This window comes from Glycine max, chromosome 17 (genome assembly GCF_000004515.6).
Source record: "Glycine max cultivar Williams 82 chromosome 17, Glycine_max_v4.0, whole genome shotgun sequence".
Lineage (NCBI taxonomy): Eukaryota > Viridiplantae > Streptophyta > Magnoliopsida > Fabales > Fabaceae > Glycine > Glycine max.
Genome location: NC_038253.2, coordinates 9,409,443 through 9,435,954, shown reverse-complemented (window position 1 = coordinate 9,435,954; position 26,512 = coordinate 9,409,443). Strand labels below are relative to the sequence as shown.

General features: G+C 32.0%; 2 protein-coding genes across 4 annotated transcripts; one reads left to right on the top strand and one right to left on the bottom strand.

The window, feature by feature from the left end:
• The first annotated feature begins 2,144 nt into the window (after positions 1-2,144).
• On the top strand, positions 2,145-20,055 carry LOC100798086 (protein argonaute PNH1). Of its 3 annotated transcripts, none has more exons than XM_041011168.1 (24): positions 2,145-2,378; positions 3,544-3,687; positions 12,842-13,111; positions 13,253-13,461; positions 13,605-13,751; positions 13,887-14,020; positions 14,163-14,272; positions 14,652-14,758; positions 14,849-14,987; positions 15,073-15,189; positions 15,419-15,526; positions 15,618-15,689; positions 15,801-15,923; positions 16,133-16,292; positions 16,650-16,771; positions 16,934-17,071; positions 17,141-17,283; positions 17,857-17,919; positions 18,081-18,144; positions 18,221-18,356; positions 18,743-18,816; positions 19,034-19,128; positions 19,210-19,241; positions 19,639-20,055. In XM_041011168.1, exons 3-24 carry the CDS (start codon positions 12,860-12,862, stop codon positions 19,803-19,805), a joined length of 2,712 nt encoding a protein of 903 aa, XP_040867102.1. In that variant the 5' UTR covers positions 2,145-2,378; positions 3,544-3,687; positions 12,842-12,859; the 3' UTR covers positions 19,806-20,055. The 3 variants fall into 3 exon arrangements, with proteins under 3 accessions (XP_040867102.1, XP_040867103.1, XP_040867100.1); XM_041011169.1 differs by having other exon boundaries at positions 2,145-2,788; XM_041011166.1 differs by having other exon boundaries at positions 2,145-3,202.
• Positions 20,056-23,190: 3,135 nt separating this feature from the next.
• Positions 23,191-24,585, bottom strand: LOC100784313 (GDP-fucose transporter 1). The gene has a single exon (XM_003549741.4). It carries the CDS (start codon positions 24,387-24,389, stop codon positions 23,334-23,336), a length of 1,056 nt encoding a protein of 351 aa, XP_003549789.1. The 5' UTR covers positions 24,390-24,585; the 3' UTR covers positions 23,191-23,333.
• Positions 24,586-26,512: the final 1,927 nt, after the last annotated feature.

The window sequence follows — 26,512 nt, the reverse complement described above, 5'->3', positions numbered from 1 at the left end:
TTTTTTTTCTCTAGCTTGTGTAAATAATGCAACTATAGTCTCGTCTAATCATCCAGCTTGTCTGACCCAATAAATTACAAATCCTTCACATTACTTCATGCATATCTTACGTAACATCCATATTTGAGAGGTAAAAAACAAATAATGAGAAAGAAAAGAGTCAATAATTTGTAGAAGAGGAGTTTGGTTTCTCCCCTCACGCATAGGATCCCTCTTTTGTCAAATTTACTCATATTATAAGAAAAAAAAATACAAAATAAGTATAGCAGTAACACTCACAAATAATTGTGCATGCTTTATTAATTATTATTTTTACATCTTTATCTTTAGTAACAATCACTACAACATAATTAGTTTTTAATAGCATTTAAAAATGTTGTTAAATTAAATATAAGAGGGTATCTTTTACTCCCTTCGATTTTAAATATAAGAAAAATACATGTTTTTTTTGTCTCATGAAAATTTCAAGTAATTTTATTTTATTTAACATTATTATTTTTAAAATATTTTTCATTTAATTGATGTTATAGTTTCTGCTTCTTATCCTTAATATAAGTTATAATGAAAAATAAATTAAACAAAAATTAATTAGAATTAATACAATTAAGTTAAAAGTAGTTAGTAGTTAGTAGTTAGCATGTTATGTGTTTTTTATCTTTATACTTGAGACAAGAGAAAAGTACGTACGTACGTCGGCAACATTTTAGCAAATGACAAGACATTATGCATATTACTTAGTTTTCTTATTTTGCTAATTTTTTACTTTCTTTACAATGTAACAAAAAAAAATCAACATACATTCATTTTTTTTTATTTTCTTTTTCACCTCATTTTTTCAAATCTATAATTTTTTATCACCTCAGTTTACGTTTATTTTTCTTCTTTCTTCTTCTTCTTCTTCCAGTTTTTGTCTATTTTCCTTACACTCCATGCATCCTAAAATGAAGTATAAGTTTAAACTTTAATGTAACAATGTATGGACACCTGCACAATACATCCAATTGACATTCTTCTTCTTTTTATCTATATTTTTATATCATGTCATATTACTTATTATATTTATATATATTTCTCTATCTGTTTTTCTCTTTGAAGCTTTGCTTAATACGAAAAAAAAAGTAGGGGTGGACTAAATTAAAGAAGGAAGGAAAACTCTCAAATTATTAATCCTTCCTTTATTTGGTTGAAAGATACATACAAAAGAAGGCATATATCGAAAAAAAAAGACACAAAAGAAGGAAGAATTCTTGTAAGGGGATCCCATGACATTTTTATCTTCTCACGAGAGTGGATGAAAAAGAAGGGAGAGTTTCTATAATTTTACAACAAAACAAAAATACCCTTATTTATTTATTTCATGACTCGTTTAATATATATATATATATATATATATATATATATATATATATATATATATATATATATATATATATATATTCTCTTTTCGTTTTTTATACAACTAAATAAGATGGAAGAAAAAAAATCTTTCTTTTCCATCAATAACCTAAAATATCATTTCACCTTTTTTATTACATTTTTTTCTTTCATTTTACTTTCTATTATCAATTTCATTGAACCATTATTCATAACTTTATGTCTTGTTTTAAGTTTAAATATGTTTTTGATCTTTGTAAGTTTGTATTTTTTATTTATTTTGGTTTCTATAAATTTTTTCATTCATTTTAGTCTCTTTAAGTTTATATTTTTCCAATTTTGATTTTTGTAAGATATTTTATTTATTTTTAATTTTTTAAAATTTTTTATTTTTCTAATTTTGTTTTCTACACGTAAGTGCGAACTTACTATGATTATAAATAAAAAAAATAAAAATCTTAAAAACTAAAATTTAAAAAACATAAACTTATAAAAACTAAAAATGAAAGAAAATAGAAATCAAAATTAAATAAGGACTATTTTTTTATAAAAAAAAAACTTACATATATCAGATATGAAAAAACAGTAACCTAACAATACCAAAAATATGTTTAAGCATATTTTTTTATTGGGAGGTTATTTTTAATTAAAAATAAAAAAAAAAAGGCAAAGGAGGAAATGATTTGGGTTGAAAGGAGGGTGGGGTGAGGCCCTCGTAGGCAGTGCCCAGGCTGGTTCTTTTTCCTTTATAAAAGTTCGACCCAGCAATGCACATGTAAATGTGCTTCACCCTCTCTTCTCACTTTACTGACACTTAGTCCCCGGAATCTCGAATTTCCGACCGGTCATATTTCCGTCAAAGAAGCTGACACAACCCAACCTTTCTTTTCTTTTCTTTTACTCCTTTCATTGTTTCTCATATATGATCTCTTTCTTTACACCCAATAATAAAAGCAATTGTTGGCTGAAGCTACAAGTGCAATGAATTTAACCTTTGCAGCATAGTAGGCACCACTTAGCCACTGCCAACCCTTCCTTTCTTAAATTTTCTCTTGTGTTGTGTGTATTTTTGGAATCTCAAACCTTACCATTAATTATTATATTATATGGATAATACTAGTGATATTTATTCTTACTCTGCTACCATTAAAATCCTCCTTTCTGTAATTATTCTTTTATAATACTATTAATATCATGCTTTCTTTTATGGTTCCTAAAAGGTAAAAAAGGTTTCATAGTATTCCCCTTTTAATACTAATAATCAGTGGCACGCTTTAATTTCAAAACTCGTTTCTCTTCTGATGCTCCTTTCTTAAAGGCAGTGAACAGTGAGGACTCTTTTTCTTAGAGTATTGTTCTTTCATACATGCTTTATCAATCGCAGAAAGGCAAGAGTTCCCTCTATAAGCACCTGGTCTGGTCCCCAAAATCTATGTTTGCTTCCTCTTTCTTGCACCCTAGCTATATATGTTCCAAGCTCGCCTTTTTTCTTTGATTTCCCTTAAAAGCATTCAAAATCTCATTAACTCCCTTGCAATTTGTCATCAATTAATTTATTATTATGTTCATGCATGGTGAAGTATTATATTATAGTCTTGTTTTAATTTAACTTTTCTTGCTTTCCCATCATTACTCAGAAACATTGCCTTTTGAGGTTGTTTTTGTTCTGTTGCAACATCTATAATCGGAATCCTGCTTGGGCATTTAGTTTTGCTTTAGTTTCACTGAATCCAAATAAGAAAACAAAGTACTCTAGACTCTAGTAGTTACCTTTGTATGAACGAAGTTTTCAACATTGGTTCAGACTATCAGATTCAGAGCTATAGAGGTAGCATATATATATATATAGCTTCATTGCTTCACCAATATCCCATTCCCATACCAATGTATTTTCTTTAAAGAAGCTAGTGTTTGGAAACTAACTTAAACCAGTTTTAGCTTAGCTGGCTTTAAATGTAATGTCATCCACTACACTAACAGTCTATGGCAGCTAGCTGAAAATAATTGAAAGCAGTGCTAGCGTGTGCATGTGGCTACTATAGGGTCAAACGTTTTGGTGGCCTATAGCTAGCTAGCTGCGGTTCACAACATGTCTTTCAAATAAACCCTTTTTAATTGAAAGTCTGTTTGTTATAGTATAACCCATTTATGTGTGTTGATTGCAAGCAGGGAAATTAAGGTGAAGTGGAAAGGTTCAGTTCATAGTTGAAGTTGGCGTAGTTGGAGCACACAGACACAGTTGTTGCAGGCATTAAAAGCAAAGGCAGCAGTTACAACAATCCGCACGGATATATACATGGCGTAAAGCACAAGGTTTGCTTTTTCTACTAACTGCTCTCACCCTTCTTTCATATTCATTTCAGAATAGTCATTTAATAGTAGTATTCTTAAGTTAAAACAATAGTATTTCTTTTATAAATTTTGGCACCCAATATACCAACTTGCTTCATGTCCATAGTTTCACTTCACTCAAAGTCCACAACCCAGTAACTAGTAAGACACTGCTGGTTTTATGTATGATTTTCCTGAAAGGATTCTTTCCCTTTTATCTTTCTTGTTTGTCTGCATGGGTAATGGGATAGTACTAGTGTAGGGTCTCATTTAGTCATTTTTTCATTATTGCAATAAGTGTCCACAGCTTTTTTTGGTTAATAATATTAATAATATTCTTCCCGAACTAGCATATACCCACCCTATCTCGGATCCGGTTTCTCGACTGTCAGAAAATACACACATTCACAAGGTTAGACCTTAAGAATTATGTGATGAAAGATGAGAGTCTGGTGACTGTCTGGGTCATATGAATCAATTGATGATTTATTGGATCCACTCCTGATCTAATATTTCGAGTTGATAATCGATCTTAATCTGATAACATTGGATCAGCCTGTTTATAAGTTATTTTCATAAATTCAACCTTAAACACTTTTTAAAATACAGTCTCTCTGATTTTATCAAAAGGGAATCCAAATCCCCCCTATCTCACGGTAAAATTCAATTTAAAATAATTAAAACATAAAATGTGTTAATTATATTTTTTTAACTTAACTGAAAGTATTTTATTATAAAAATTAACGGAATTTAAGATAAAACCATACTGGTAATGAGAAAATGTTAAAAATATAAATATTTAAGATATATATAAGAGTTAATAATCATTACAGTTAATAAAATAACTAAGTATTGATTACTTTCACATTTTACATAAGAAAATTAAAACATGATCTTTAAATTCTTGTTAAAATAAAATTTAAGTAACTTTTAGTTCACAAATAATAAAATATAGTAATTATTTTTATCTTATAAAACAAGTGTATATGTTAAGGAAATAACAAGATACTTTTCACTTAAAAATATAAACATTTATTATATTTAAAACAAAATTGATTTATTTTTAAGTAATGAAAGTATTTAACCATTTGTATTTAAGATTTTTAAACTTATACACCAAATAGAAAATTAAAAAATATATATTAAATTAGATTTAATTTATTTATCAAAATATTTATTTTTCTCTTTTCATGTATTTAAATATTAATGATATTTATGATTCATATTTGTGTAGTTGAAATTAATCTTTCGAATATTTTCACTTAATTATTTTTTACAATATAATACTCGGGTGAATTCCGATTTAAACAATGTATTTTATAAAAAAATTTACTCATTTATTCTTCTAAAAATTATCTTGTAAATGATTGCTCTGAAACATTGGTAGTTGAGTGAATTTAATATTTTCAAATATATTGTTTAAATAACTTGTAATATTGAAATTTTAAATATTTAGTTATTTATTAAAAAAAATTCACTAAATATAACAATTTAACCTAAATTAAATATTTAAAATTTTAAAAACCATCTGATCATATATATATATATTACTTTACATATAATTATAAAATTTTGACATTTACAATTAAAATATATTATAAAAAATATAAATTAAATAAATACTAATGTCCAAGTATTATTCATTATTTTTATTTTATTTTTGTAAAATATTCGTTATGTATACATATATTATTATTTTATTATTATTTGATTTATGTTTTTATAAATATTTTATTAATTTCTCAAATTATATTTTTCATTATTTATATCTGAATTTATTATTATTATTATTGTACAAATTCATGCATATAATTATTAAAGAATTATCTTTAAAGTAAAACTTAATATTAAATAAATTCATAAAAAAAACATATTTTTTGAAGTGTATATATTTTTCTAGACAAAAGAAAAAGGCAAGGAGAGAAAAAAAATGTAATTTTAATAAGTATTCGTAAAAGAGATAAAATGATGTAAATACAATAAATAATATTTGTCTTTAGACTTCTAGAAGCATTGATTATATAAATTCTATAATTAAAAGTGTGTCAATCCTTGTCAAATAACAAAGTCAAAGTCCAAAATGGTTAAAAGTCAGAATCAGAAGTTCGCATGACATAAATACTAGACAGCTGCTTTTAAATATAATATAAATATAAATTCCATTATACTTAAAAAAGTAAATTATATTCTTCTATGGAAAGAACTTTTTAAATTATATTTTCCTTTTATTTTAAAATATGCGCCTCCTTATTAAGATGAATATAATTTACACCAGTCCTTTTTTTAATGTCAATAAAAATGATAGAATAAAAAAAACTAATACTATAAAAATAATGGAAAGTTAATATAAGTTAAAAGAAAAAATTAAAATTTAAGAAATAATTTAAAGGTAAAATTTTCTAATAAAAATAGAAAATAGTTAGTGGATGGTTATCTAATTTTGTTTAGTAGATCAGTTTTAATCTACATTAGAGATGATTAATTATTATTTTTACTTTGATATTATTAAAAATAAAAATAAAATAATCTAAAAATGTGAAGAAAACACAGTTATACAAAATTGTATCTTTTTTATATATTTTATATATTGGTGTAGACGTTGTAAACACCCAAGATGAAATAAACATATACTTTGGCTGAAATTTTAAAGTCAGGGTATTTAAGGCTTCATTCTATCTTATAAAATGTTAAAATCAATAATAGATGTTCAAACACGTACGACAAATTAAAAAGCATTTTTAAGATACTAAATACAAAATAAAGTATTTAATAGAAAAATCATTATGCTAAAAATAAAAACATTAATTTTGTAAAAGTAATTGGAATCTTTTAACGATATATTAAATGCTCCTTCAATACTTTTGAAAAACTTGTTGACAAAGACTTGTTTTAAAATTATTATTTTTTAATTTTAAATTTAAAATGTGTCACAATATCATAATATGAATTGCTGTATTATATTATTTAAAAAATAACGTAAAATACTTAACTTTTTATAAATAAATAAAAAAACGTAAATACTAACATGTCTTAATTCTTAAAAATCTCCGTACCCTTGTACAGAGGATAACTAGTTAATTTGGATGTTGTGTGTTACCCTACCAACACACAGCCACTGATAAATGACTGAATGTGTGTTGGTAGATAGAGGCATAGAGGGAGCCTTAGGGAACACTGTCATCAAAATTCAAAGGCATATCTTGTTTGTTCTGATCATTACAGTTCATATATACTTAGTTAGAGTTTAATGCTTGCTTATTTTACATATAGAAAATGAGATGAGTCTCACCGAACTAAAGTTAAAAACAAAAACAAAAAATGTCCAGTTGGGTGTATTTGAGGTTTTTAATTTATATAAACTTATCTACGAAACTCTTCTAAGATAAGAAAAGAAGAAAAAATATATAATTTTAGCCCATAGGGAAAAGTCAATTTCATTTTTTTTTTCTCTTAAAGTATTTTTAGAGATTGGATCACCCTTCTTGGTTTAAGGCTTCCTGAGTCATGAAAATTTAAAACCTTTCTCCACCCAAACAGGTAAAACCTTGCCTCCTTCATAAGATTCCATAAGTCACCTTGTTGTTCAACTATAACCAAGTGGGATAAAGAGGTATTTCAAAACATATTTTTTTAACCACCTTAATTTGATTTTTCGATAAGACTCCAATATATTTTTATAAGTTTTAATCTTTTTTATTAGTTATGAGATGAATTTTTAATTTAAAATTTAATTATATTTAAAGTTATTTATCCTGCTCTAAAAATGTATTATACAGAAATTAAACTTAAATTTTTACTCACAAATTCACCATGAGTGATCCAATCACAAATCTTTAAAACGGAAATCTTTGTCATTTTTTAAAAGTTCCCATTGTGGTAGACTGACTCGCGAGACTGATCTAATTACATCTTCTATGCATCCTATATATTGCCTTTTGAAAACACTCATAGGCTAGTGTAGTGTTTAAAGAGGACATAATAAAGATCATATTTTGAAGTCCTTAGAAGTTAGAAAAGGGAAGGCCTCCCGGTTTATTCTACTTCAAAATTTGGGATATATGTGGTTAAAGGATTTTAATGTTCAATGGATATTGTTGGCTATTAGAGCTCGGTGGTTGCTTGAGTAGCGTGGTATAGGAAGCAGGATATTGCATACTTAATTATAGATTTTGTAAAATATATACTTTAGAAGATAAAATATATTACCATGTGTCTAGTTTAACGCTATGGGGGAGTGAAGTTACTCAACGTAGTTTTCATTTATTTTGACTGAATTTGACCCAAATTTTTATTGAGATGTGCGTCATGATTTATGGATGAGAATCCAAATATATACTTATTAACATGTCATTAATCCTTTAGAAAAACATCTCATTAATTTGAATGAAACTGAGATTGTTTTTATTAAGTAAAATTTTACATGTGAGTTTTATGAATAAAAAAGTAAAGTTAAAAAAGAACGAGCCCGTAAATATTATAAAATGGAGATAAAAATATAAAATATTTAGAATTAGGATTGTCAATAAAAGTTTACCTAGGGACTTAAAATGCAAAATGGATTTTCCTAGGTGCAACTACTTTAATATACCGGGTACCATAGATCTATGGGAAATGTTGCCTAACAAAAATGGATTTAGTAATTTAACATTAGGGAAATTGAATCTGCGCATAAGATAAATGAAAGTTAACTCTGAATTCTTGGTCATCACTTATATCACACATAGCCATATGATTAAAAAAAGGTTTAAAAAAAGGTTGACTGCTGATAAAGTAAATAAATAAAAGGCTAATTTTTATAAGAAATAAAAGGTTAACTTGATTGGTATAATTTCGTTAGGGACAAATATATAAGGTCTCTTTAGATAAATTTCTTTAGTAGCACTTATACGATAAAAAAATAAAAAAGTTTTTTTATAAGTTAAAATTAGTTTATAAATAAATTAAAATAAATTTCTATAAATTAACCTTTCTATAAGTTAATTTTAACTTGTGAATAAATTTTTAATTTTTTTATCTTTTTTATTTTCTTCTTCTATAATTGTTTATGAAAAATCTATCCAAACATACTCATAACTTGATCTTTTGGAAATAATTATGGATTTTTACTCTTCACTTCGTTTAGAACTTAAAAAAAAAAATAATAGAATGAAAAAAAGAGAGAAAGATATACATTGATAAAAAAAACTTTTGCTCTTTTATATATACAAGAAAATAAAAGGCAAAAGAAAGAGAGAAAAAGTATTAGACTCGAGGAAAATAAATTTATTAGATCAAACAATCATGCATGAATAAGGCATATATAATGAGAGGATATTTTTATACAAGAAATGAGAGTGAGAAGAGTAAATTTATATCATATAATAATATATGAAAGATCAAAATTTAATATTATATAATTACTTAAAAAATCACCTGATCAAGATTTGATATGTATTCTCAAAACAACTTAAAAAAATCTTCTCACTTTCTACTTTTTGTTTTTTTTCCTTTACCCCACATTTTGTCTTATCTATGAATATGATCCTTCCCTCCTTACCCTGGGTTCAACGAATCTCGCCCAGGAATCTTTTTATTCGATCATGATCTTAGTAAGATCGCCTTAGGTGAAGGAGTTGGTGCTCAATCGGGCAAGCAAAGGACAATGTATATCATATACAAATTATCAGAGGACAGTGACATAATGACACCTGAGTTTGCATTTTTTTTTATAAATATTAATAACATTAGTTCGTTTTTAGCATGTGCACTGTGAAAGTACTGGTCAATATTGAGTCTTTTTTTTGTTGGTTTTTAAAGTTTAAACATGAAAATTTTACACATGCAAAAACTAAATAAAATAACACTAATGAACAGAGTGGAGAGGCATAAGTTTAGTTGATTATTTTATTAATAAAACAAAGTCTAGTTGATTATTACCATTATTATGATCACTCTATCAGTGAGTATGTTTGTGATAGCAACAAAAAAAAGCGTTGAGAGCATTTTCTTTTGAAACTATCTGGATCTTTTTTTGGTGAAAAAAAAAATCTGGATGTTAATTCCATGCGTTGCACGATTATGGAATTCAGGGTTTTGAAAAAAAAGCATTGATACATAAAAATTTGTCAAAAAAAATGTTAAAATTTAAGGTAGCATAAGAATTTATTGAACATTGATAAAAGACGAGGAAATAAGTTTTGTTCATTTGTGATGAGAAAAATGTTGATTAGATATTATACGAGTGAACAAAAGTAGATTAGATTATACAAAACCATTTTAATTATTTTTTTTATACACAAACCATCTTGATTGGGTAAACAAAAGTAGATTAAAAAAGAGTAAAGAAAAGTAGATAAAATAAAAAAACCTTAATTATAAATCCAAAATTCAAGTATTATTATTTTTATGTATAATAGTGACAACGATGTTTTAATTTAAGACATCCTCTGAACTATTCAAGCCTTCGCTACTCCAAAATTCAAGTATTGTTACAAAGAATTCTTCTGCTAATTAAGTGTTAGCTACCTAATGGTTAATAATTTCTAATAATGATCTCTTGGCTTTCAACCACTGGTTAAATTTTTTAATAGAAAATCATATATACTATTTTTTTTTATAAAAAAATAGAAAATGGAAAGATGAAATGACCATCGTCTTTCTCATACCTTAAACACCTGCTAGTAATAATACACTTAATGTTTATAATAACAACAATTACATTAACAAATGTTTTTTCTGACTATTACTTACATCTAATTCATTTCTTTTGTCTATGGTCACGTGATATGGTGAAAACAATTGTAAGTGAGGTGTAGTTTGGGGTCGCAAGGTGTAGGAGAAAAGGTTTACTAACTTTTTTTCTTTCTTTTTGAAAGGGGTTTATTAACTACTATAGCTATATTATTCGTTTAAATTATAGAGAGTACTCATTTACTTATTCATCTTTTATCGGTTACATATTTTATCTGCCAATATCCATTTATATAAATATTTTTGCCATCACTATAGTTCCATGCTTCCATTTTTATTAAACAAACTAAGAGATTTTGGTAACCGTGTTTCCCATATACAGCCAAACAATCCATGAAAGAAGTTGGGAAAAACTCTAAAGTAATAAGAATGTTTAAAAAGTTATTGATGTAGATAAAAAAATAAAAATTCAATTTGAGATAACCATTAACAATGTTTATTTATTGGGTTTTCACATAATATATTTTTAAGAATGAATGAAATTTTTTAAGTGTAACTAAGTATTAAGTTAATGATTAGTCATATAGTGGAATCTAAGTTTATGAGAATACTTAAGGGTTTTACCAAGAAGACAAAGAGTCTAACTACGGTAATTAAAAAAAAGTTTATTGACTTGAACAAAATTATTTTTTAACCAAGGATACATGTGGTTTTGAAGAAATTATTACATAGTTGAGACATGTGATCTTGACCTATCTCTTTATAGCATATTATTTGGTTTAAATTTCATATATTATAAATTATAAATGTAAGAGCTCTTCAAAGATATGTAGTAAGTTGGAAATAATTTGGGAGAAATGGACTTAGCATCCAAAAATTAGAGAGAACCAAGGTTGGAGGAGGGGGGCCCTGGCTTTCCCCAGTGGAAAATTTTACAGCTTAGATGTGACAAAATCGAAAGAAATCAAATGACATTGACCAAAGAAGCAGTCAGATAGGCCACAACATCATCAGTATGCAAATTAATGCCCCTTACCAATCCATTCAATAACAATAATATTTCTGTTTCTTTCTCAGCAACAATAGTATCATCATAGGAACAAAATGCGAAACCTTTGCTGGTTGCAATACAGTGATGTTTGGTTCAGGAATTAATAAGGGCATGAAAGTCTTCACATGGGGTAGTCTAGTTAGTTCATTTATATTCAAACTTTGCTTTCTTTCTTTATTTTTTTCTTAGTAAAGTATTTATTTTTTGGTTGGGATGTTCTATCTGTCGTGTGAAAGGGACAGGACACATGATTGTTCTTGGTGTCTTTGTAATGATCCGAAATAGTTGAAGAGCGTTACTATCACTTGTAACATTCTTGGCTATGCCTAGTTCCCCCCATCTCCCATTCCAAAAGGCCACAAAAACAAAGAGAGAAAAGTGCCAAAATCCAATTTTATTTTTTGCAATAGTTTGCAGCATTTACCCTTTGGTGCACGTACAACTGACATTGGCATTTGGCAGAAAGCCATTATGGCAAGTTCATGCACACTACTGTCCGGATATCTAAGCACAAGCAAGCAAGCTTCAAATTTTGTTTTGACTCCTTGCTTGCTGCTACTCCCTTGTGTTGTGTTGTGTCGTTGTAATTCAACTTGGGAAGGAGTTAAAGCTCCTTAGTGGTCACTGAAAAGGGTACTTATACATGCAATCTTACAAACTGTCCTGCCAAGAACTTGGAGTAGGGTAAAATTCAAACATCCTTTTGGGACCACCAAATTTAAAGGCTCCTTGGACTTGTAGTATCAACCCCCCCTCCCTACAAATAATTAACTATAGTCTATAGTCCATCACAGGCAGTTTATTTTCTTTACAATTTCTTTGGCCAATCATATGGCTTTGAGCTTATGGAACATTAATTTTTTTAAGGAAAGTGGTGGTGGTGGTGAGGACTTGAGAACAAAGTTTATATTATTATGCCCATAAACATGGAAGAGAGGTAAATCAAAATTAGGCCATCACATTGTTCCAATGGGGACAACGATGGTTATTAGAAAAAAATTATATGAGATTGATTGTTGGTTCTTTTGCATGTATGCACGTCACTTTATTTTTCTCCCCATCTTTTCACTTTCAGTTTCAGAGAATGTACAGCGCCTAGGGGAAGATGAAACACTGTCGAGATTTGATGCCATGCCATGCCTTTCTTCTTTCTTTCTTTATATTTTCCCTTCTTTTCAGCTTTCAGCCGTTACAAGGCCTCTTCATGACTTTCCCACTCTTGTACTTTCTTTAAACTCTAGTCTTTCTTCAAGACAAGTGCATAAGTTGTGACTTGTGAGTTATGGTTCTCACTCACTCTCAGTAAAAACGTGGAACCTGTTTTGCCATAAAACCTTTTCACTCTTTCAGTTTATCTCTAGGTCCTCCAACTCCACTTTGAGATAAAAGTTAAGTTTGTTTCCTTATTTTCTTCAGAACTACTTGGCAAGTGCAATGAAGGATCCAGTGGAGGATCAAGTGAAATCTAGGAGGGCAGTGCAGAAACCCAAGGATTTTAGAAGAAGAGATAGAAGAAGAAACCAATGCAAACAAGAGAAATTACAAGACACACAATTGGTTTCCTCTGCTTGCAAAAGTCTTGTGTTTCCTGCAAGGCCTGGCTATGGCCAGCTGGGGACAAAGTGTCTGGTCAAAGCCAACCACTTCCTGGCAGATATATCCGCATCTGACTTGAGCCATTACAATGTAAGTCTAAGGTCCAACTTTTTGGTTACAAAAGAAAATCTAGAACAATAAAACTCATCATGCAAAGTAAACAGACTAATAATAATTTGATTTGTGTCAAGGATTTTTTGCTTAAGTTGTCTTCATGTGTGTTTTGTGAAGGTTAAAATAACACCTGAGGTTACTTCTCGTAAAACAAGCAAAGCCATCATAGCTGAGTTAGTGAGGCTTCACAGGAACACTGATTTGGCAATGAAGCTTCCTGTTTATGATGGAGGAAGAAATCTCTACACTGCTGGCTTGCTTTCTTTTGCATACAAAGAGTTCACCATACTATTGAGAGAGGATGATGAGGGCACTGGTTCTACCAGGTGATGATTTGTTCAAGTAACTATGTCATGTTATCTTCAAAAAATATTTTTATTCCTGACTGCTCACCAAAAAAAAAGGATTTGGAAACTGTTCTTTTGGGTTTAAGTAAACAAATGAAATGAGTTTCAATCATTCTTGGCAGGGAAAGAGAATTTGAAGTGGTGATCAGGTTTGCAGCTCGTGTTAGCATGAATCAGTTACGTGAGCTTCTGAGTGGCAAGCAAGTGGACACTCCACAAGAAGCACTTACTGTCATTGACACTGTATTGAGGGAGCTTGCAGCTCAGAGGTGCATTTTGTGGTTGTTCTTTCAACATTATATCCATTGCCTCCTTTTGAATTGAATGAGACTATTGCTAGTTGCTACTGGTTATGTTCTTGTTTCTGACATCTTAATTTGCTTGCATTACATCGCATTGCTTAGCTACGTGTCAATTGGGAGGTTTCTATATTCTCCGGATTTAAGAAAACCACAGCAGCTAGGTGGTGGCCTGGAATCGTGGTGCGGCTTCTATCAGAGTATAAGGCCAACTCAGATGGGATTGTCACTTAATATTGGTGAAGTTCTACCTTATCTTCTTCATGTATTTTTCCTTTTATTTGAAGATTTTTAATAGTCACTCATTTTAGTTTGTCAACAGTCAATACTAAAAAGCCTTTTTTTCCCCTTTTATTTATATTGCTTTTGCTCTTCTCTCAGACATGTCATCAATGGCGTTTATTGAACCACTTCCTGTAATTGACTTTGTTGCTCAAATTTTGGGAAAAGATGTGCTCTCAAAGCCATTGTCAGATGCAGATCGTGTCAAGGTATGGAATTTATTTGACTATGACAGCTAGCAATCTTTGTATTTACAGACACTATTAACTACACAAGTTATACAAAATAGGTTATGCTTGCACGCCCTATGTCTCCACTAAGTCTTGACAATGATAGTTTCAGTAAAGAAATTTTGGTGTTTCAAATTTGAATTTAAAATGGAAAGTAATATATCCTGCAAGGTCAAGAGCCCTTGTATTCCAATGACATGTTAATAAATGTGATGCAAAGAAAATTTCTTATTCTGCTCCAAGTGCATTTTCTAGGCTATTTAAGAATTTAACTGGTAATGTTTCAAGCTCCTAAATCATGAGAAACATTTAAGCCAGATCTAACAACCAAATAATCTTTGTGGTGTCACTAATGTAGATTAAGAAGGCCTTAAGAGGTGTGAAAGTTGAGGTTACACATAGAGGAAGTTTTCGAAGGAAGTACAGGATTACAGGATTGACATCACAGCCTACAAGGGAGCTTAAGTATGGCTTTGTAAATTTTGCATTACAAAATGGACCTCAATTTTTTTAGATAGGACCTCTCAAGAAATGATTCTCTTTTCCTCCTAACAGTTTCCCCGTCGATGAGAAAATGAACATGAAATCAGTAGTTGATTACTTTCAAGAAATGTATGGATATACAATCATATATTCTCATCTACCCTGCCTTCAAGTAGGAAGCCAAAAGAAGGTGAACTATTTGCCTATGGAGGTAAGTTCTTCTTTCAATTTATTGAACCCATTTCATTCTTAGTACTTTATTTTTCAATGAACATTTCATGTGAAACTTGTCCCAGGCATGCAAGATAGTTGGGGGTCAGAGATATACAAAAGGGCTTAACGAAAAGCAGATAACTTCTCTGCTAAAGGTCTCATGCCAGAGACCACGTGAACAAGAGACAGATATTCTACAGGTCATTGTCATGGATTCTTGATATCACTCTCCAACCTTTATTTTCTTCTTTTTTCTTTTATTTTTTGTTTGTCAAAATGAATTGGAAACTGAATTGCCATGACGTGTGATAAATTGCAATTGTTTTAACTTGTCCTTTTCAATCATCTATTCACTTTACAAAAAGAAAATTTTATATTGTTGGTTTGGTTGAGTTTAATTAATCTGTAACTTTCCCAATATACTAGCAGACAATTCACCAAAATGATTATGAGTATAATCCCTATGCCAAGGAGTTTGGGATCAGCATTGACAGCAAGCTTGCATCAGTTGAGGCTCGGGTTCTTCCTGCTCCATGGGTAATTGTCTTTAGTTAAATTGGTCAATCATAGATAGCTTTTGGCATTCTCCTAGTCCTGATTGTACATTTTGGCTCTTCTCTCTTCATAGTTGAAATATCACGAGACTGGAAGGGAGAAAGAATACCTGCCACAAGTTGGTCAATGGAACATGATGAACAAGGTTAGCTCATACATTAAAAGATTATAGTTACAGTATAAAAAAAAATTTAGTGAAAAAAAAATAAAAACTACTTGTTCCCAGCCGAATGTTATTCTAGTTATTTCAATGCAGAAAGTTATAAACGGAAGCACTGTAAGATATTGGGCTTGTATTAATTTCTCACGAAGTATCCAAGAAAGTACTGCTCGCGGGTTTTGCCAACAGTTAGTTCAAATATGCCAAATCTCAGGCATGGTAAAGTTTCAAATTTTGGTTATACCTTTATTAAGAAGTTATATATTAGAGACAGCTTGTTTGAACAGCACTAGCACAGTTCAGATCACTTTTCTAATCAGAACCACACTTTCTTGTTATTCTATATCATTATCAATTTATGATGTTGCTTATAAAAAAAAATTTATTATGTACACTTGTAGCATACATTTTTTCTTTTCTTTTCACAGGAATTTAGTCAAGACCCTGTGATTCCAATATATTCAGCAAAACCTGATCTGGTAAAGAAAGCCTTGAAGTATGTACATTCTGCTGTACTTGATAAACTTGGTGGGAAAGAACTAGAGTTGTTGATTGCCATTCTTCCAGACAACAATGGCTCTCTGTATGGTATGATTCCAAGTCACTCCAATACGTCCAGTCCATTAGCATCACTTCATGATCATAGCTACCATGATAGAGGTGTATATTAAATGTTAAGAGGTTCTAGTACATTACTACTACGTTTTCAGCTTTCATTGTTTTATGCCTATGAAAATGGGAATTCTTGCGCACTAAAGAGGTTCTAGTATCTTACTTCTACTTCACTCTCAACTTTATTTGTTTCAGATTCTTTTTTTCTTCTCCTGATGAATATACTTCTCCTCATGTTTCCAAGAAAAAAGATGCTGAGCATATCTTTTACATATTTCATCCCACTTTTTCTGCGTAGCATGCTCACACTTAAAAAACAAATTCCTCTTTCAGGCGATCTCAAAAGAATCTGTGAAACCGATCTGGGGTTGATTTCTCAGTGCTGTCTTACAAAACACGTATTCAAGATCAATAGGCAGTATTTGGCAAATGTGGCACTAAAGATCAATGTCAAGGTCTGTTATTATCTTATAATAAAATTTAAATTATCTATCAAAATTACATTCCAAAGTAAGAGAGTGGTTACCTGCTACTCAGGAATATTCATTTCTACATATTCGCCGGCCTTAATTTATTTTTTCATTTTTCACTTAATATTTCCTTAAATATACTTTTAGATGGGAGGAAGGAACACAGTACTTTTGGATGCCCTAAGTTGGAGGATCCCATTGGTTAGTGACATTCCAACAATAATTTTTGGAGCAGATGTAACACATCCAGAATCTGGAGAGGACCCTTGTCCATCCATTGCTGCTGTAAGTATTTCCAAAGTCCTTTACCTTATAGCTGGCCATACATTTGGTTTTCTAATCACTGTTATTCAGGTTGTAGCCTCCCAGGACTGGCCGGAAGTAACAAAGTACGCAGGATTGGTATGCGCTCAGCCTCATCGTGAGGAACTCATTCAAGATCTTTTTAAATGTTGGAAGGATCCTCATCATGGTATAGTTTATGGTGGCATGATCAGGTACTTAGTAGCAGCCTGACCATTTTCATAATTGGATTAAGCGGAAGGTCATGTTTGCCAATTATTTTTATGTCTTTTTTATTTTCTTTTAGAACAATAAGATTTCCCTTAGTTATTGACTTGATTAAATTGCCTTATGAGAAACATTTTCATAGGCTTTTGTTCTTGCTTGTATTAAACAATGTGGAAGGTCATGTTTGCCTATTAATTTAAACAATGCTGACAAAAGCTTATGAAAATGGTTTTAAATTGCCTTAAAGCAAGCAAGAACGAAAATCTTTCTCATAAGGCAATTTAAACAATGTTGACAAAAGCTTATGAAATGGTTTTAAACAATGTTGCCTATTAATGTTGACAAAATCTTTCTCATAAGCTTTTGTCAACATTGTTTAAATTGTCTTATGAGAAAGATTTTCGTTCTTGCTTGCTTTAAGCTTCTCCTTTTCACTTGAGTGATTGCTTGTCTGTTCAATTATTGACTACAAGGGAAAGGATAATGGTTTTGCATTTATTACCTGTAATTTATTCAACATCTTCTGCCTTATTGGATCACTCTATTCTGTGCTACTGCAGAGAGCTGTTACTCTCTTTTAAGAAGGCAACCGGACAAAAACCATTGAGGATAATATTTTACAGGTAAGAGTGATCTGTTCTGATATTTTTATTTTTTTTAAAGTTGTTCTTGCAAAGGAGATTAGGGATGAGATGAGAGGCAGTGATTTGGACATATTACAGTTATCCAAATAGGATAATGGAGGAGTGCCTTTATTATTTATAATGTTGTCCAATATTTACAGGGATGGGGTAAGTGAAGGACAGTTCTACCAGGTTTTGTTGTATGAGCTTGATGCCATCCGTAAGGTACTTGGACAAATTACAGTTATATTTATTTATATTTATTATGACATTTCCCAATGCTTAATTTCTTAATGTGTAGGCTTGTGCATCTTTGGAACCTAGTTACCAACCTCCGGTAACATTTGTTGTGGTTCAAAAGCGACATCACACTAGACTCTTCTCAAACAATCATGACGACAGAAATAGCACTGATAAGAGTGGGAATATCTTACCTGGTATTTTTTTTTTAACTTCTGTCATTTTCTATCATTAGTGCATATCACCAACCAAAGGATATCTGTGAAAATCTAAGAGGAAATATGCCTAGATAGCTTGTCAAAGGGTCATCTCAGAATTGTAGATTTCAAAGAATAATGATACTCAATACTCATACAACAAATTTTCATAATAATTTCTACACATTTTTTCTTTCCATTTCATCACCTATCTTATCACATACTTCCCTCTCTTCTCTTCCTATCTCTCTCCCTTGTGTATAATTTGTCGTAAAATTTTGAAGTATTAATAACATTACTCTATTTGGAATACTCTCCAATTGCATCTGCCAGCAATGTAATTATTAGTCCCAGAGAGTTGAAACATCTGTGATTGGTTAATGTAGGTACTGTGGTGGATTCTAAGATCTGTCATCCTACGGAATTCGACTTCTATTTATGCAGTCATGCGGGAATTCAGGTATGATAATTACAGTACTCCTATAATTTATCTACGGCTTAAACTTCGATTTTGTTCCTGTACAAAATTTATTTACACCCCATTTGTATGTATAAAAGGGGAAAGAGGTTTTCATCTCTTCTCATAACCATACAAATAGGATATTGGGGTAGGGTGTAAAGAAATGACATGTTAAAGAATAATATTTGTATCGGATTTACATTAATGCAATTTACAGGGTACAAGTAGACCAGCTCATTATCATGTTCTGTGGGACGAGAACAATTTCACTGCTGATGAGATCCAATCTCTGACCAACAACTTGTGCTACACGTAAAAAACCTCTCTCACATCATCTTAAATTTGTTGCTCCATTATTCTTGTGATGAAATAACCTCATTATTTTGATTGTAGCTATGCAAGATGTACACGATCAGTTTCTGTAGGTAAGTGTTTGGCTTTTGCTTAACCTAAGTAATTGTATAATCGTCTACCTGTTATAAGTACTTGTACATAATGTTGAAATGAGTGAGGGCATGTTTGGTTAACCATTCAAAAAGTACTTTTGAGTGTTGAACATACTTTTGAAAGTACTCTTAGTTTCAAAGAAACAAGACATAGGTTGCTTTTGCAAACTCAGTTTGCAAACTTTAATTCAAACATGCACTTAATAATTTATAGAAAATATTTACATGAGATGTGTGTGAGGAGTGTCCGTGCGTGAGACTATCTCTACTTATCAATATATAAAAAGTCAGCATTTGTGGATTTTCTGTGATGTTGGTTTCATGTAGCAAGTTAATTACCCCTATGAAATGTAATTTGTCTACTATATGTGTACAGTGCCTCCTGCGTACTATGCTCATTTGGCAGCTTACAGAGCTCGATTCTACATGGAACCTAATGTCCATGAAATTGCTAAATCTCGAGGTGCAAGGTCAAAAGATGAGTCAGTTCGGCCACTACCTGCTCTGAAAGAGAAGGTGAAGAATGTAATGTTTTATTGTTGAATGAGACAAAATAGAGAGACATCTAAGTAGAGAAACAGCAGCATATGTAGGAAAAGGAAATTAAATTAGCAGAGCTCAGAAAGCTCAATATGTACAACCTAACGTGTTCATAATTCATAATTCTCCGCATGGAAAATTTTGACAAAGTCTAGGTTGTTTTTCAGTATTTCTAGTGCTTAGGGAAGGTAATAACTTATGTAGAAATTATTTGTGTATCGGTTTTCGAGCTTCAAGACATGTGCTGGCCCTATCTCTATATATTTTGAGCTTAAGGATTTGAAGCTTAGGGTCACTGATCTACTACTACTCAAAGTCTCTTTCGTAGAAAATTGTTTCGTTAGGGCTCAGAGATTCCATCGCAGATTAAGAGAAGGATATTTAGGCGATGTACAGCAGTTCCTTGTTCATGTTCCAGTGCATGTTGCGCTCTTATAAATATGACCGTGGTTTTAGAGGAAAATATTATGTGGATGTTCTAGTGAACTTTGTCAACCAACCACTTTGCCTATGGAGAACCTTCATTTTAGAACACCCACACAGCATTTTCCCCTCAAAAACCTCACGTCATTATTTAAGACCACAACATGCACCATTTGAATATGCAGAACACCACCACGTTGGAATAGGAACAAGGAACCATTTCATCACCTAAATTTTCTTCTCTCGATATGCGCTGTAATCTTCAAACCTTGATGAAATCAATTTTCTTCGAAAGAGACTCAGGACAGTAAATCTGTGACATCAGGCTTCAATACTGAGAAAACCTGAAAAAAATGAAGATAAAATAAAACTAGAATACGCAACCTCTCAAGTCTAATCGAACGTATGCAAGTTAAATCGACCAATAAAATGAAGATTTAAATGCCCAATTCTCACACAAATTATCCTAATTAATTAAGCCTCTTCAATCAGAATCAAGGTCTATCAAAGATTACAGTAGTATATATAAATTGTTTCACGGCATCCATGACCCAATCGAATCATGCACATGTGTTAGCTACCCAATCAAACCATGGGCACAAAATCCACAATTCTACCCAATTTTAAACTAAACTCTCCCATTCATAGTGACTTTTGTGTCGAACTTTAATGCATCTTTAATAAGGGTTCTTGAGCTGAATTTTTTAGCCCAAGAACTCCTATTTATCATATTTACTATTATTCTTGTTCAAGGGTGTTTTTATGTTTGAGGTTGGATTTCAAGGAAAAAATTCTCAAGAACTCCATTTTTTTCAAAAAAAATAAATTGTTTTTTAATACCATTTGAGAAAGAAGAAAAATTTTGTTTGTTTGTCTGTGCAAATAAAATCCAATAACTTAAATTGAATTTTATTATTAAAGTAAAAAATGACAAATTCTTATATCATGTGATATTATGAGACTCACAAAAAATATCTAAGAACTCAAAATGGTATTTAATGTAAACAGAGATAATCGATTTGGAGCTGAATCCTCTTGTCAGAAAACCTTCATGCTCAATGAGAATTTCGTCGTATTATTTCCACGTCATCAGTGCAACACCTCAAGAGAAAAGGACAGCAGCCAGTGGCATGTAACAAGGGGCAACATTTCCTTCAAATTACTCATGAAATTTGAATAGCATTTCATGAAATGAAACCAAGCTTTCGTAAGAAGTACTGGAGTACTGGACCACGGCATAGTAAAATCTAATACTATCACTTATCACTGGTGGAAACAAGCTCTTCACAGATTTCCTTATCCAAAAGACGGCCAATGAGGTTCGGTAATTCAACATTTCAACACTTATCAAAATTGAGTGATTGTATAGTACATCTTCATCATGTCCAACCCTTAATAATTTTAAACTTAATATACCTGAATAAGAAAATGATTGTTGGGTAATGCGAATTTGTTTTAAAAAAAATTGATTTTAAAATAAGAGACAAAGAAATCAAACAAGCGCTTAGGGTGTCGGTCCACGGGTCCAACGACTATAAAGGTAAAAGGTACTCGATGAAAGAGCACTTGCCAAAGTAATTTTGTCGTGTAATTGTGAAGGACAATGTTTGATGGCCAACTAATGTGTTATTCAACCTATAGAGAGACCAAAAAAAAAAGAAAAAATATAGATATGATAGAATTTATGATGTAACATGAAGAAAAAGATAGAGAGAATGAGATGTGTTTAAATTGAAGAATGATTTGTGTATTATTATTCTATTTTCAACTAGGTTACCAAGTAATTGATCAAATCAAACACCATCCTAAGAAGAATTTAAGATGCAGGTAGCAACTTCAATTGTAAAGTCAGGAGCAACAATAGAAACCATTGGCATTGGCTGCAAGGTAGGCCAAAAGACAGCAAAATTTTAAACTATATGTGAGTTGAATATGTCATTATATATAGTCCCTAAACCATGTGACATAACATTCAGATAGATTTGCTAAATCCAAACATTTATTTGAGCGATTGGGCTACTGTACTACACTTCTTTGTGTTTTGTTTTAACAATAGGAAAAAAGAAAGACCACCTATTTTCCTTTCCAAAGATGGTTGTACTTAAGTTGTGGGATTGCACCTTAGCATCAAGGTGTGTTGAATCACATAATAGAAATTCACAAGGAGCATAATTATAAGTTGAAAGTTGAAACATTGGTTAAAGTACATTAAGGTTCTATTTGGATAAATTTTTCAAATAAACACTTATAGAATAATAAAATAAGGTGGTAAAATGGATTAAACTTCTATAAATTAAAATTAGTTTATGCATTAGTTAAAACCAGCTTTTAGAGAGAAGCTAAGCGATAGACCTATAAATTTAACTTCTCCTATAATTTATAAGTTCACAGTTACGAAATATGATCATTATAATATTCAATAAAAATGACCAGATAAACATAATCTATTTTGAAAGTTGAAGCAGATAAGAAATAACCTTCTTTGCACATCTGAATATCACACTCTGTTCAAGGGCAGAAGCATGACAGTGCACCCTGTAATGAACTCACTATCCCAACCGTTTAAACAAAGACACTACTACTGAGATAAACTACTCCATAAACACCTATAGAAAAAGAAAATAAAAAAGTAAAATGAATTGAACTTCTCTCGTAAGTTAAAATCAACTTGCGCATTCCAGCTTTTGGAAGAAGTTAAATAAGAGAACTTCTATAAAAGCTAAGTGCATAAATTGATTTTAGCTTAGGGAAGAAGCTCAATTCATTATACCTTTTTAATTTTTTTCTTCTATAAGTGTTCATGGAGAAGTTTATTCAAACATGGCCATAGACATGTAAATGATTGTATAGTACATCTTAATCATGCCCAACCCTTAATAATTGTCGTGCTGATGAAGTCTAGGACCATGGAAATCAAAGAGCAAAAAGATAGACATAGATTTAAAACCGAAAACAAGAAAGGATGGAAGCAAAATTAAAATTCCATAGATATCCTTCTGAAAACAATACACCTCACATTGCATATAATTTCTTTCCTAATGTTGCTGAAATAAGACAATAATTATACAGGCATTACAGCTTAAACGTGAAAATAAATAGTACAAATGCTTATATAGAAGTAGCTTTAATCAAGCCATCACTCTCACCTGTCAAATCACCATCGTCATCATCTTCGCCACCACCTTTGTTGCTTTCAGTATCCAACTGTTTGGGCTGGGCCGGAGCACTCCCAAGCCCAGTCACAGACTGCTGGTAAAGAATCCCACCAACAATGGTAAAAAACAAGCAAACCAAACCAATGGGGCTAGCATGCTTATCCCAAATAAGTACATTGATCGCCACAGTGAGAAACTTGTTCACCACGCCGGTGACGGTGAACGCGGTGGCGGAAACGGCCCTCCTGGCCGCGAACCCGAAGAAACTAATGAGCAAGCCGAAGAGGCAAGACAGGGAGACGGCGTAGAAGGCGGCGGGGTCGAAAAGGCCGCCGGATCTAACCGCGGCGATAATCTCGACGTTCTCGCCGGTGACGAAGGAGAAAAAGGGAGCCATCATAAGAGAGAGGAGGTTGTTGTAGAAGACGAAGCCCCATGTGTTGAGGCCGAGGCTCATGACCATGTGCTTGATGTAGACCATCTCGGTGGTGATGGTGATGAGGTAGGCGAAGGCCCAGGAGTAGGCGGTGAGGGTGAAGGCGGAGTCGGTGGCGACGTAGCCGAAGGCGCCGGCGAGGATGACGAGGAGGGAGAGGAAGGTGAGGTTGGAGGGGCAGGGCTGGCTGCGGAAGACGGTGTCGGCGAGGGCGACGAGGAGAGGGGTGAGGGATCGGAAGACGATGAAGGTGTCGACGTTGGCATGGCGGAGAAGATTGGTGTTGGTGAAGATGGCGAGGTAGAAGACGAGGGCGGCGGGGAAGAATTTTTTGGCGGTGGGGAGGGTGAAGGGGTCGTGGTGGAGAAACCCTAATTTCCCAAAGACGTAGACGCCGAGTGCGGAGGTGAGGTACTGGAGCGCGGTTAAGAGGCCTGGGTAGTTGAATTTGGTGATGGCGTATTTGTTGATGATGGCCAGGAGGCTGGAGCATACTGCGTAACCTACCACCACGCCGCTTGTGGTGTAGTATTGCTGCTTCCACGAATCGAATCGCGCCCACGTCATTGTCATTGTCTCTCAGAGAAGGAAGGAGAAAGGGGATCACCGACACTTAGATATAGATCTGTGAAATAGAGAGTGTCCCTGGGAAGAGGACATTTATTTTCTACTGACACTCTTCTTCCCTGCAAAGCCACAGCTCACACATGCCCAAACTCAAATCTTATCTCAAGAGAAAGAGACACAAAACAACCCAAAAGCCTCATTTATTTCAATTGGTAAATCAATTTCCACCTTCAAAATATCCTAATTTTTTAAATTAGTTTTTAATGAATTTAAATAAGTTTTTATTTAATATTTTTATATTATTTTATTCAATATTTTCTATATTTTTATTATTATTGTCAAGGATTATTATTTATTTTGTAAAATAATATACAAAATTGGAAGCAAAGATATTAAATAAAAGTGTGTGTCTACAAAAATAGTTAAGAAAATAATATTAAATTATGTAAAAATTCTAAAATAAAATTAACTATTAATAAAAATTCTATGGCTTTTTATTAAATTATGCAAAAATTCTAAAGATTTTAAGTGATGGGGTGGGTTCGGGTTCGGGGTCGAGACGGGTCTAATAATCTCATATCCACATCGAAGAAAATCCGAACCCGAACCCATACCCGGTCAACTCGGGTATTACCCGTCAAAGCCAAGACAGATTCGGGCGGGTATCCACGGGTACGGATTTTCTTGCCGCAGTTCCATGCCATTGCTGCTGTTGATTTTGTTAAGCAAAATTTGTGGTCGGAGCTTGTGCCTAATTTGCAGTCTACTATAATTCTTGTGAACATATCTAAAGAAAATCGTGTTTCGCAATAATTCTTGTTTCGTGTTTCGCGAACAGGTGTAGGAAATCAAGGTTAGAAAATCGTTGCTGCTACCTATCTAAAGAACCTCACTCGTCGCACTATCGATAGCACCAGCGTCAAGCCTTCCAACGTGAGCAAGAAGTTCAAGGAGCAACTGATGCAAGCGTTGCTTCAAGTTGAGTTGTCCATTCTCAAAATTTTAGTCGAAGTGGTATGCATGTAAATTCTGCTTTCTAGTTTCTTACGAACTGTAGTGATTCTTTGGTTGCTAGACATGGCAATGAGGCGGGGCGGGGCGGGTACGAGTATTGTATCCCCAATCCCTTACCCCAACTCCTCAACATATCCCCGTACCCGATACCTGACGGGTTTAAGTTTATTGTCTCATCCCCGTACCCGTCGGGTATCGGGTATCCCTGACCCCGTCCCATATACCATTCAAATTAGAAAAATATTTTTTTTGTAAAAAAATATTAAAAATTTGATTTTAGAAAAAATAAATTGATTGTTAAACATTTATTTTTAACTACTTATATATTAATAAATTTACTATAGCGCGTGTGTCTACAAAAATAATTAAGAAAATAATATTAAATTATGTACAAATTCTAAAATAAAATTAACTATTAATAAAAATTCTATGGCTTTTTATTAAATTATGCAAAAAATTCTAAAAATTTTAAGTGACGGGACGGGTTCGGATTCGGGGTCGAGACGGGTCTAGTAATCTCATACCCATACCTGTATCCGACTTTTGGTTATCGGAGAAAACCCGAACCCGAACCCATACCCGGTCAACTCGGGTATTACCCGTCAAAGTCGGGACAGATTCGGGCGGGTACCCACGGGTATGAATTTTCTTGCCATGTCTAGTGGTTGCAGTTCCATGCCATTTCTGGTGTTGATTTTGTTAAGCAAAATTTGTGGTCGGAGCTTGTGCCTAATTTGGAGTCTACTATTCAGAATAACCATCTTACCAATGGTTTGAATACCAAATGGAGTATTATAAATGCACTTCTTGTTCTCCATTCTTGTAGTAGTGATTTCTCTTTTTAATCAAATAAATCTAATCTAAGAATTTTGGTACAATTATTTTTTAATCAATAATTAAATGTATTTGTACACACCAAAGGACAGAGAGTGTGTGTGTTTCTCAATAAATATACTAAAATTTTTAAATTATTTCTGGGTACTTCAGAATTTCTATTTGCTCAGCCCTCTTAATTTCTTGATGATGATAGAACTGCCCTCAATTTCAATGATTGAATTTGAAGCGTACAAGTCTTGTACATGTAATATTTCTCATCTGTGCTTAATTGGGTTTTT

Excerpts from the sequence above, each read along its gene's own strand:
- LOC100798086 (XM_041011168.1), top strand. The coding sequence starts at position 12,860 with ATGAAGGATCCAGTGGAGGATCAAGTGAAATCTAGGAGGGCAGTGCAG. Across the intron at positions 16,293-16,649 it reads CAACAATGGCTCTCTGTATG|GCGATCTCAAAAGAATCTGT; the intron begins GTATGATTCCAA and ends TTCCTCTTTCAG. Across the intron at positions 17,072-17,140 it reads CTTGTCCATCCATTGCTGCT|GTTGTAGCCTCCCAGGACTG; the intron begins GTAAGTATTTCC and ends ACTGTTATTCAG.
- LOC100784313 (XM_003549741.4), bottom strand. The coding sequence starts at position 24,389 with ATGACAATGACGTGGGCGCGATTCGATTCGTGGAAGCAGCAATACTAC.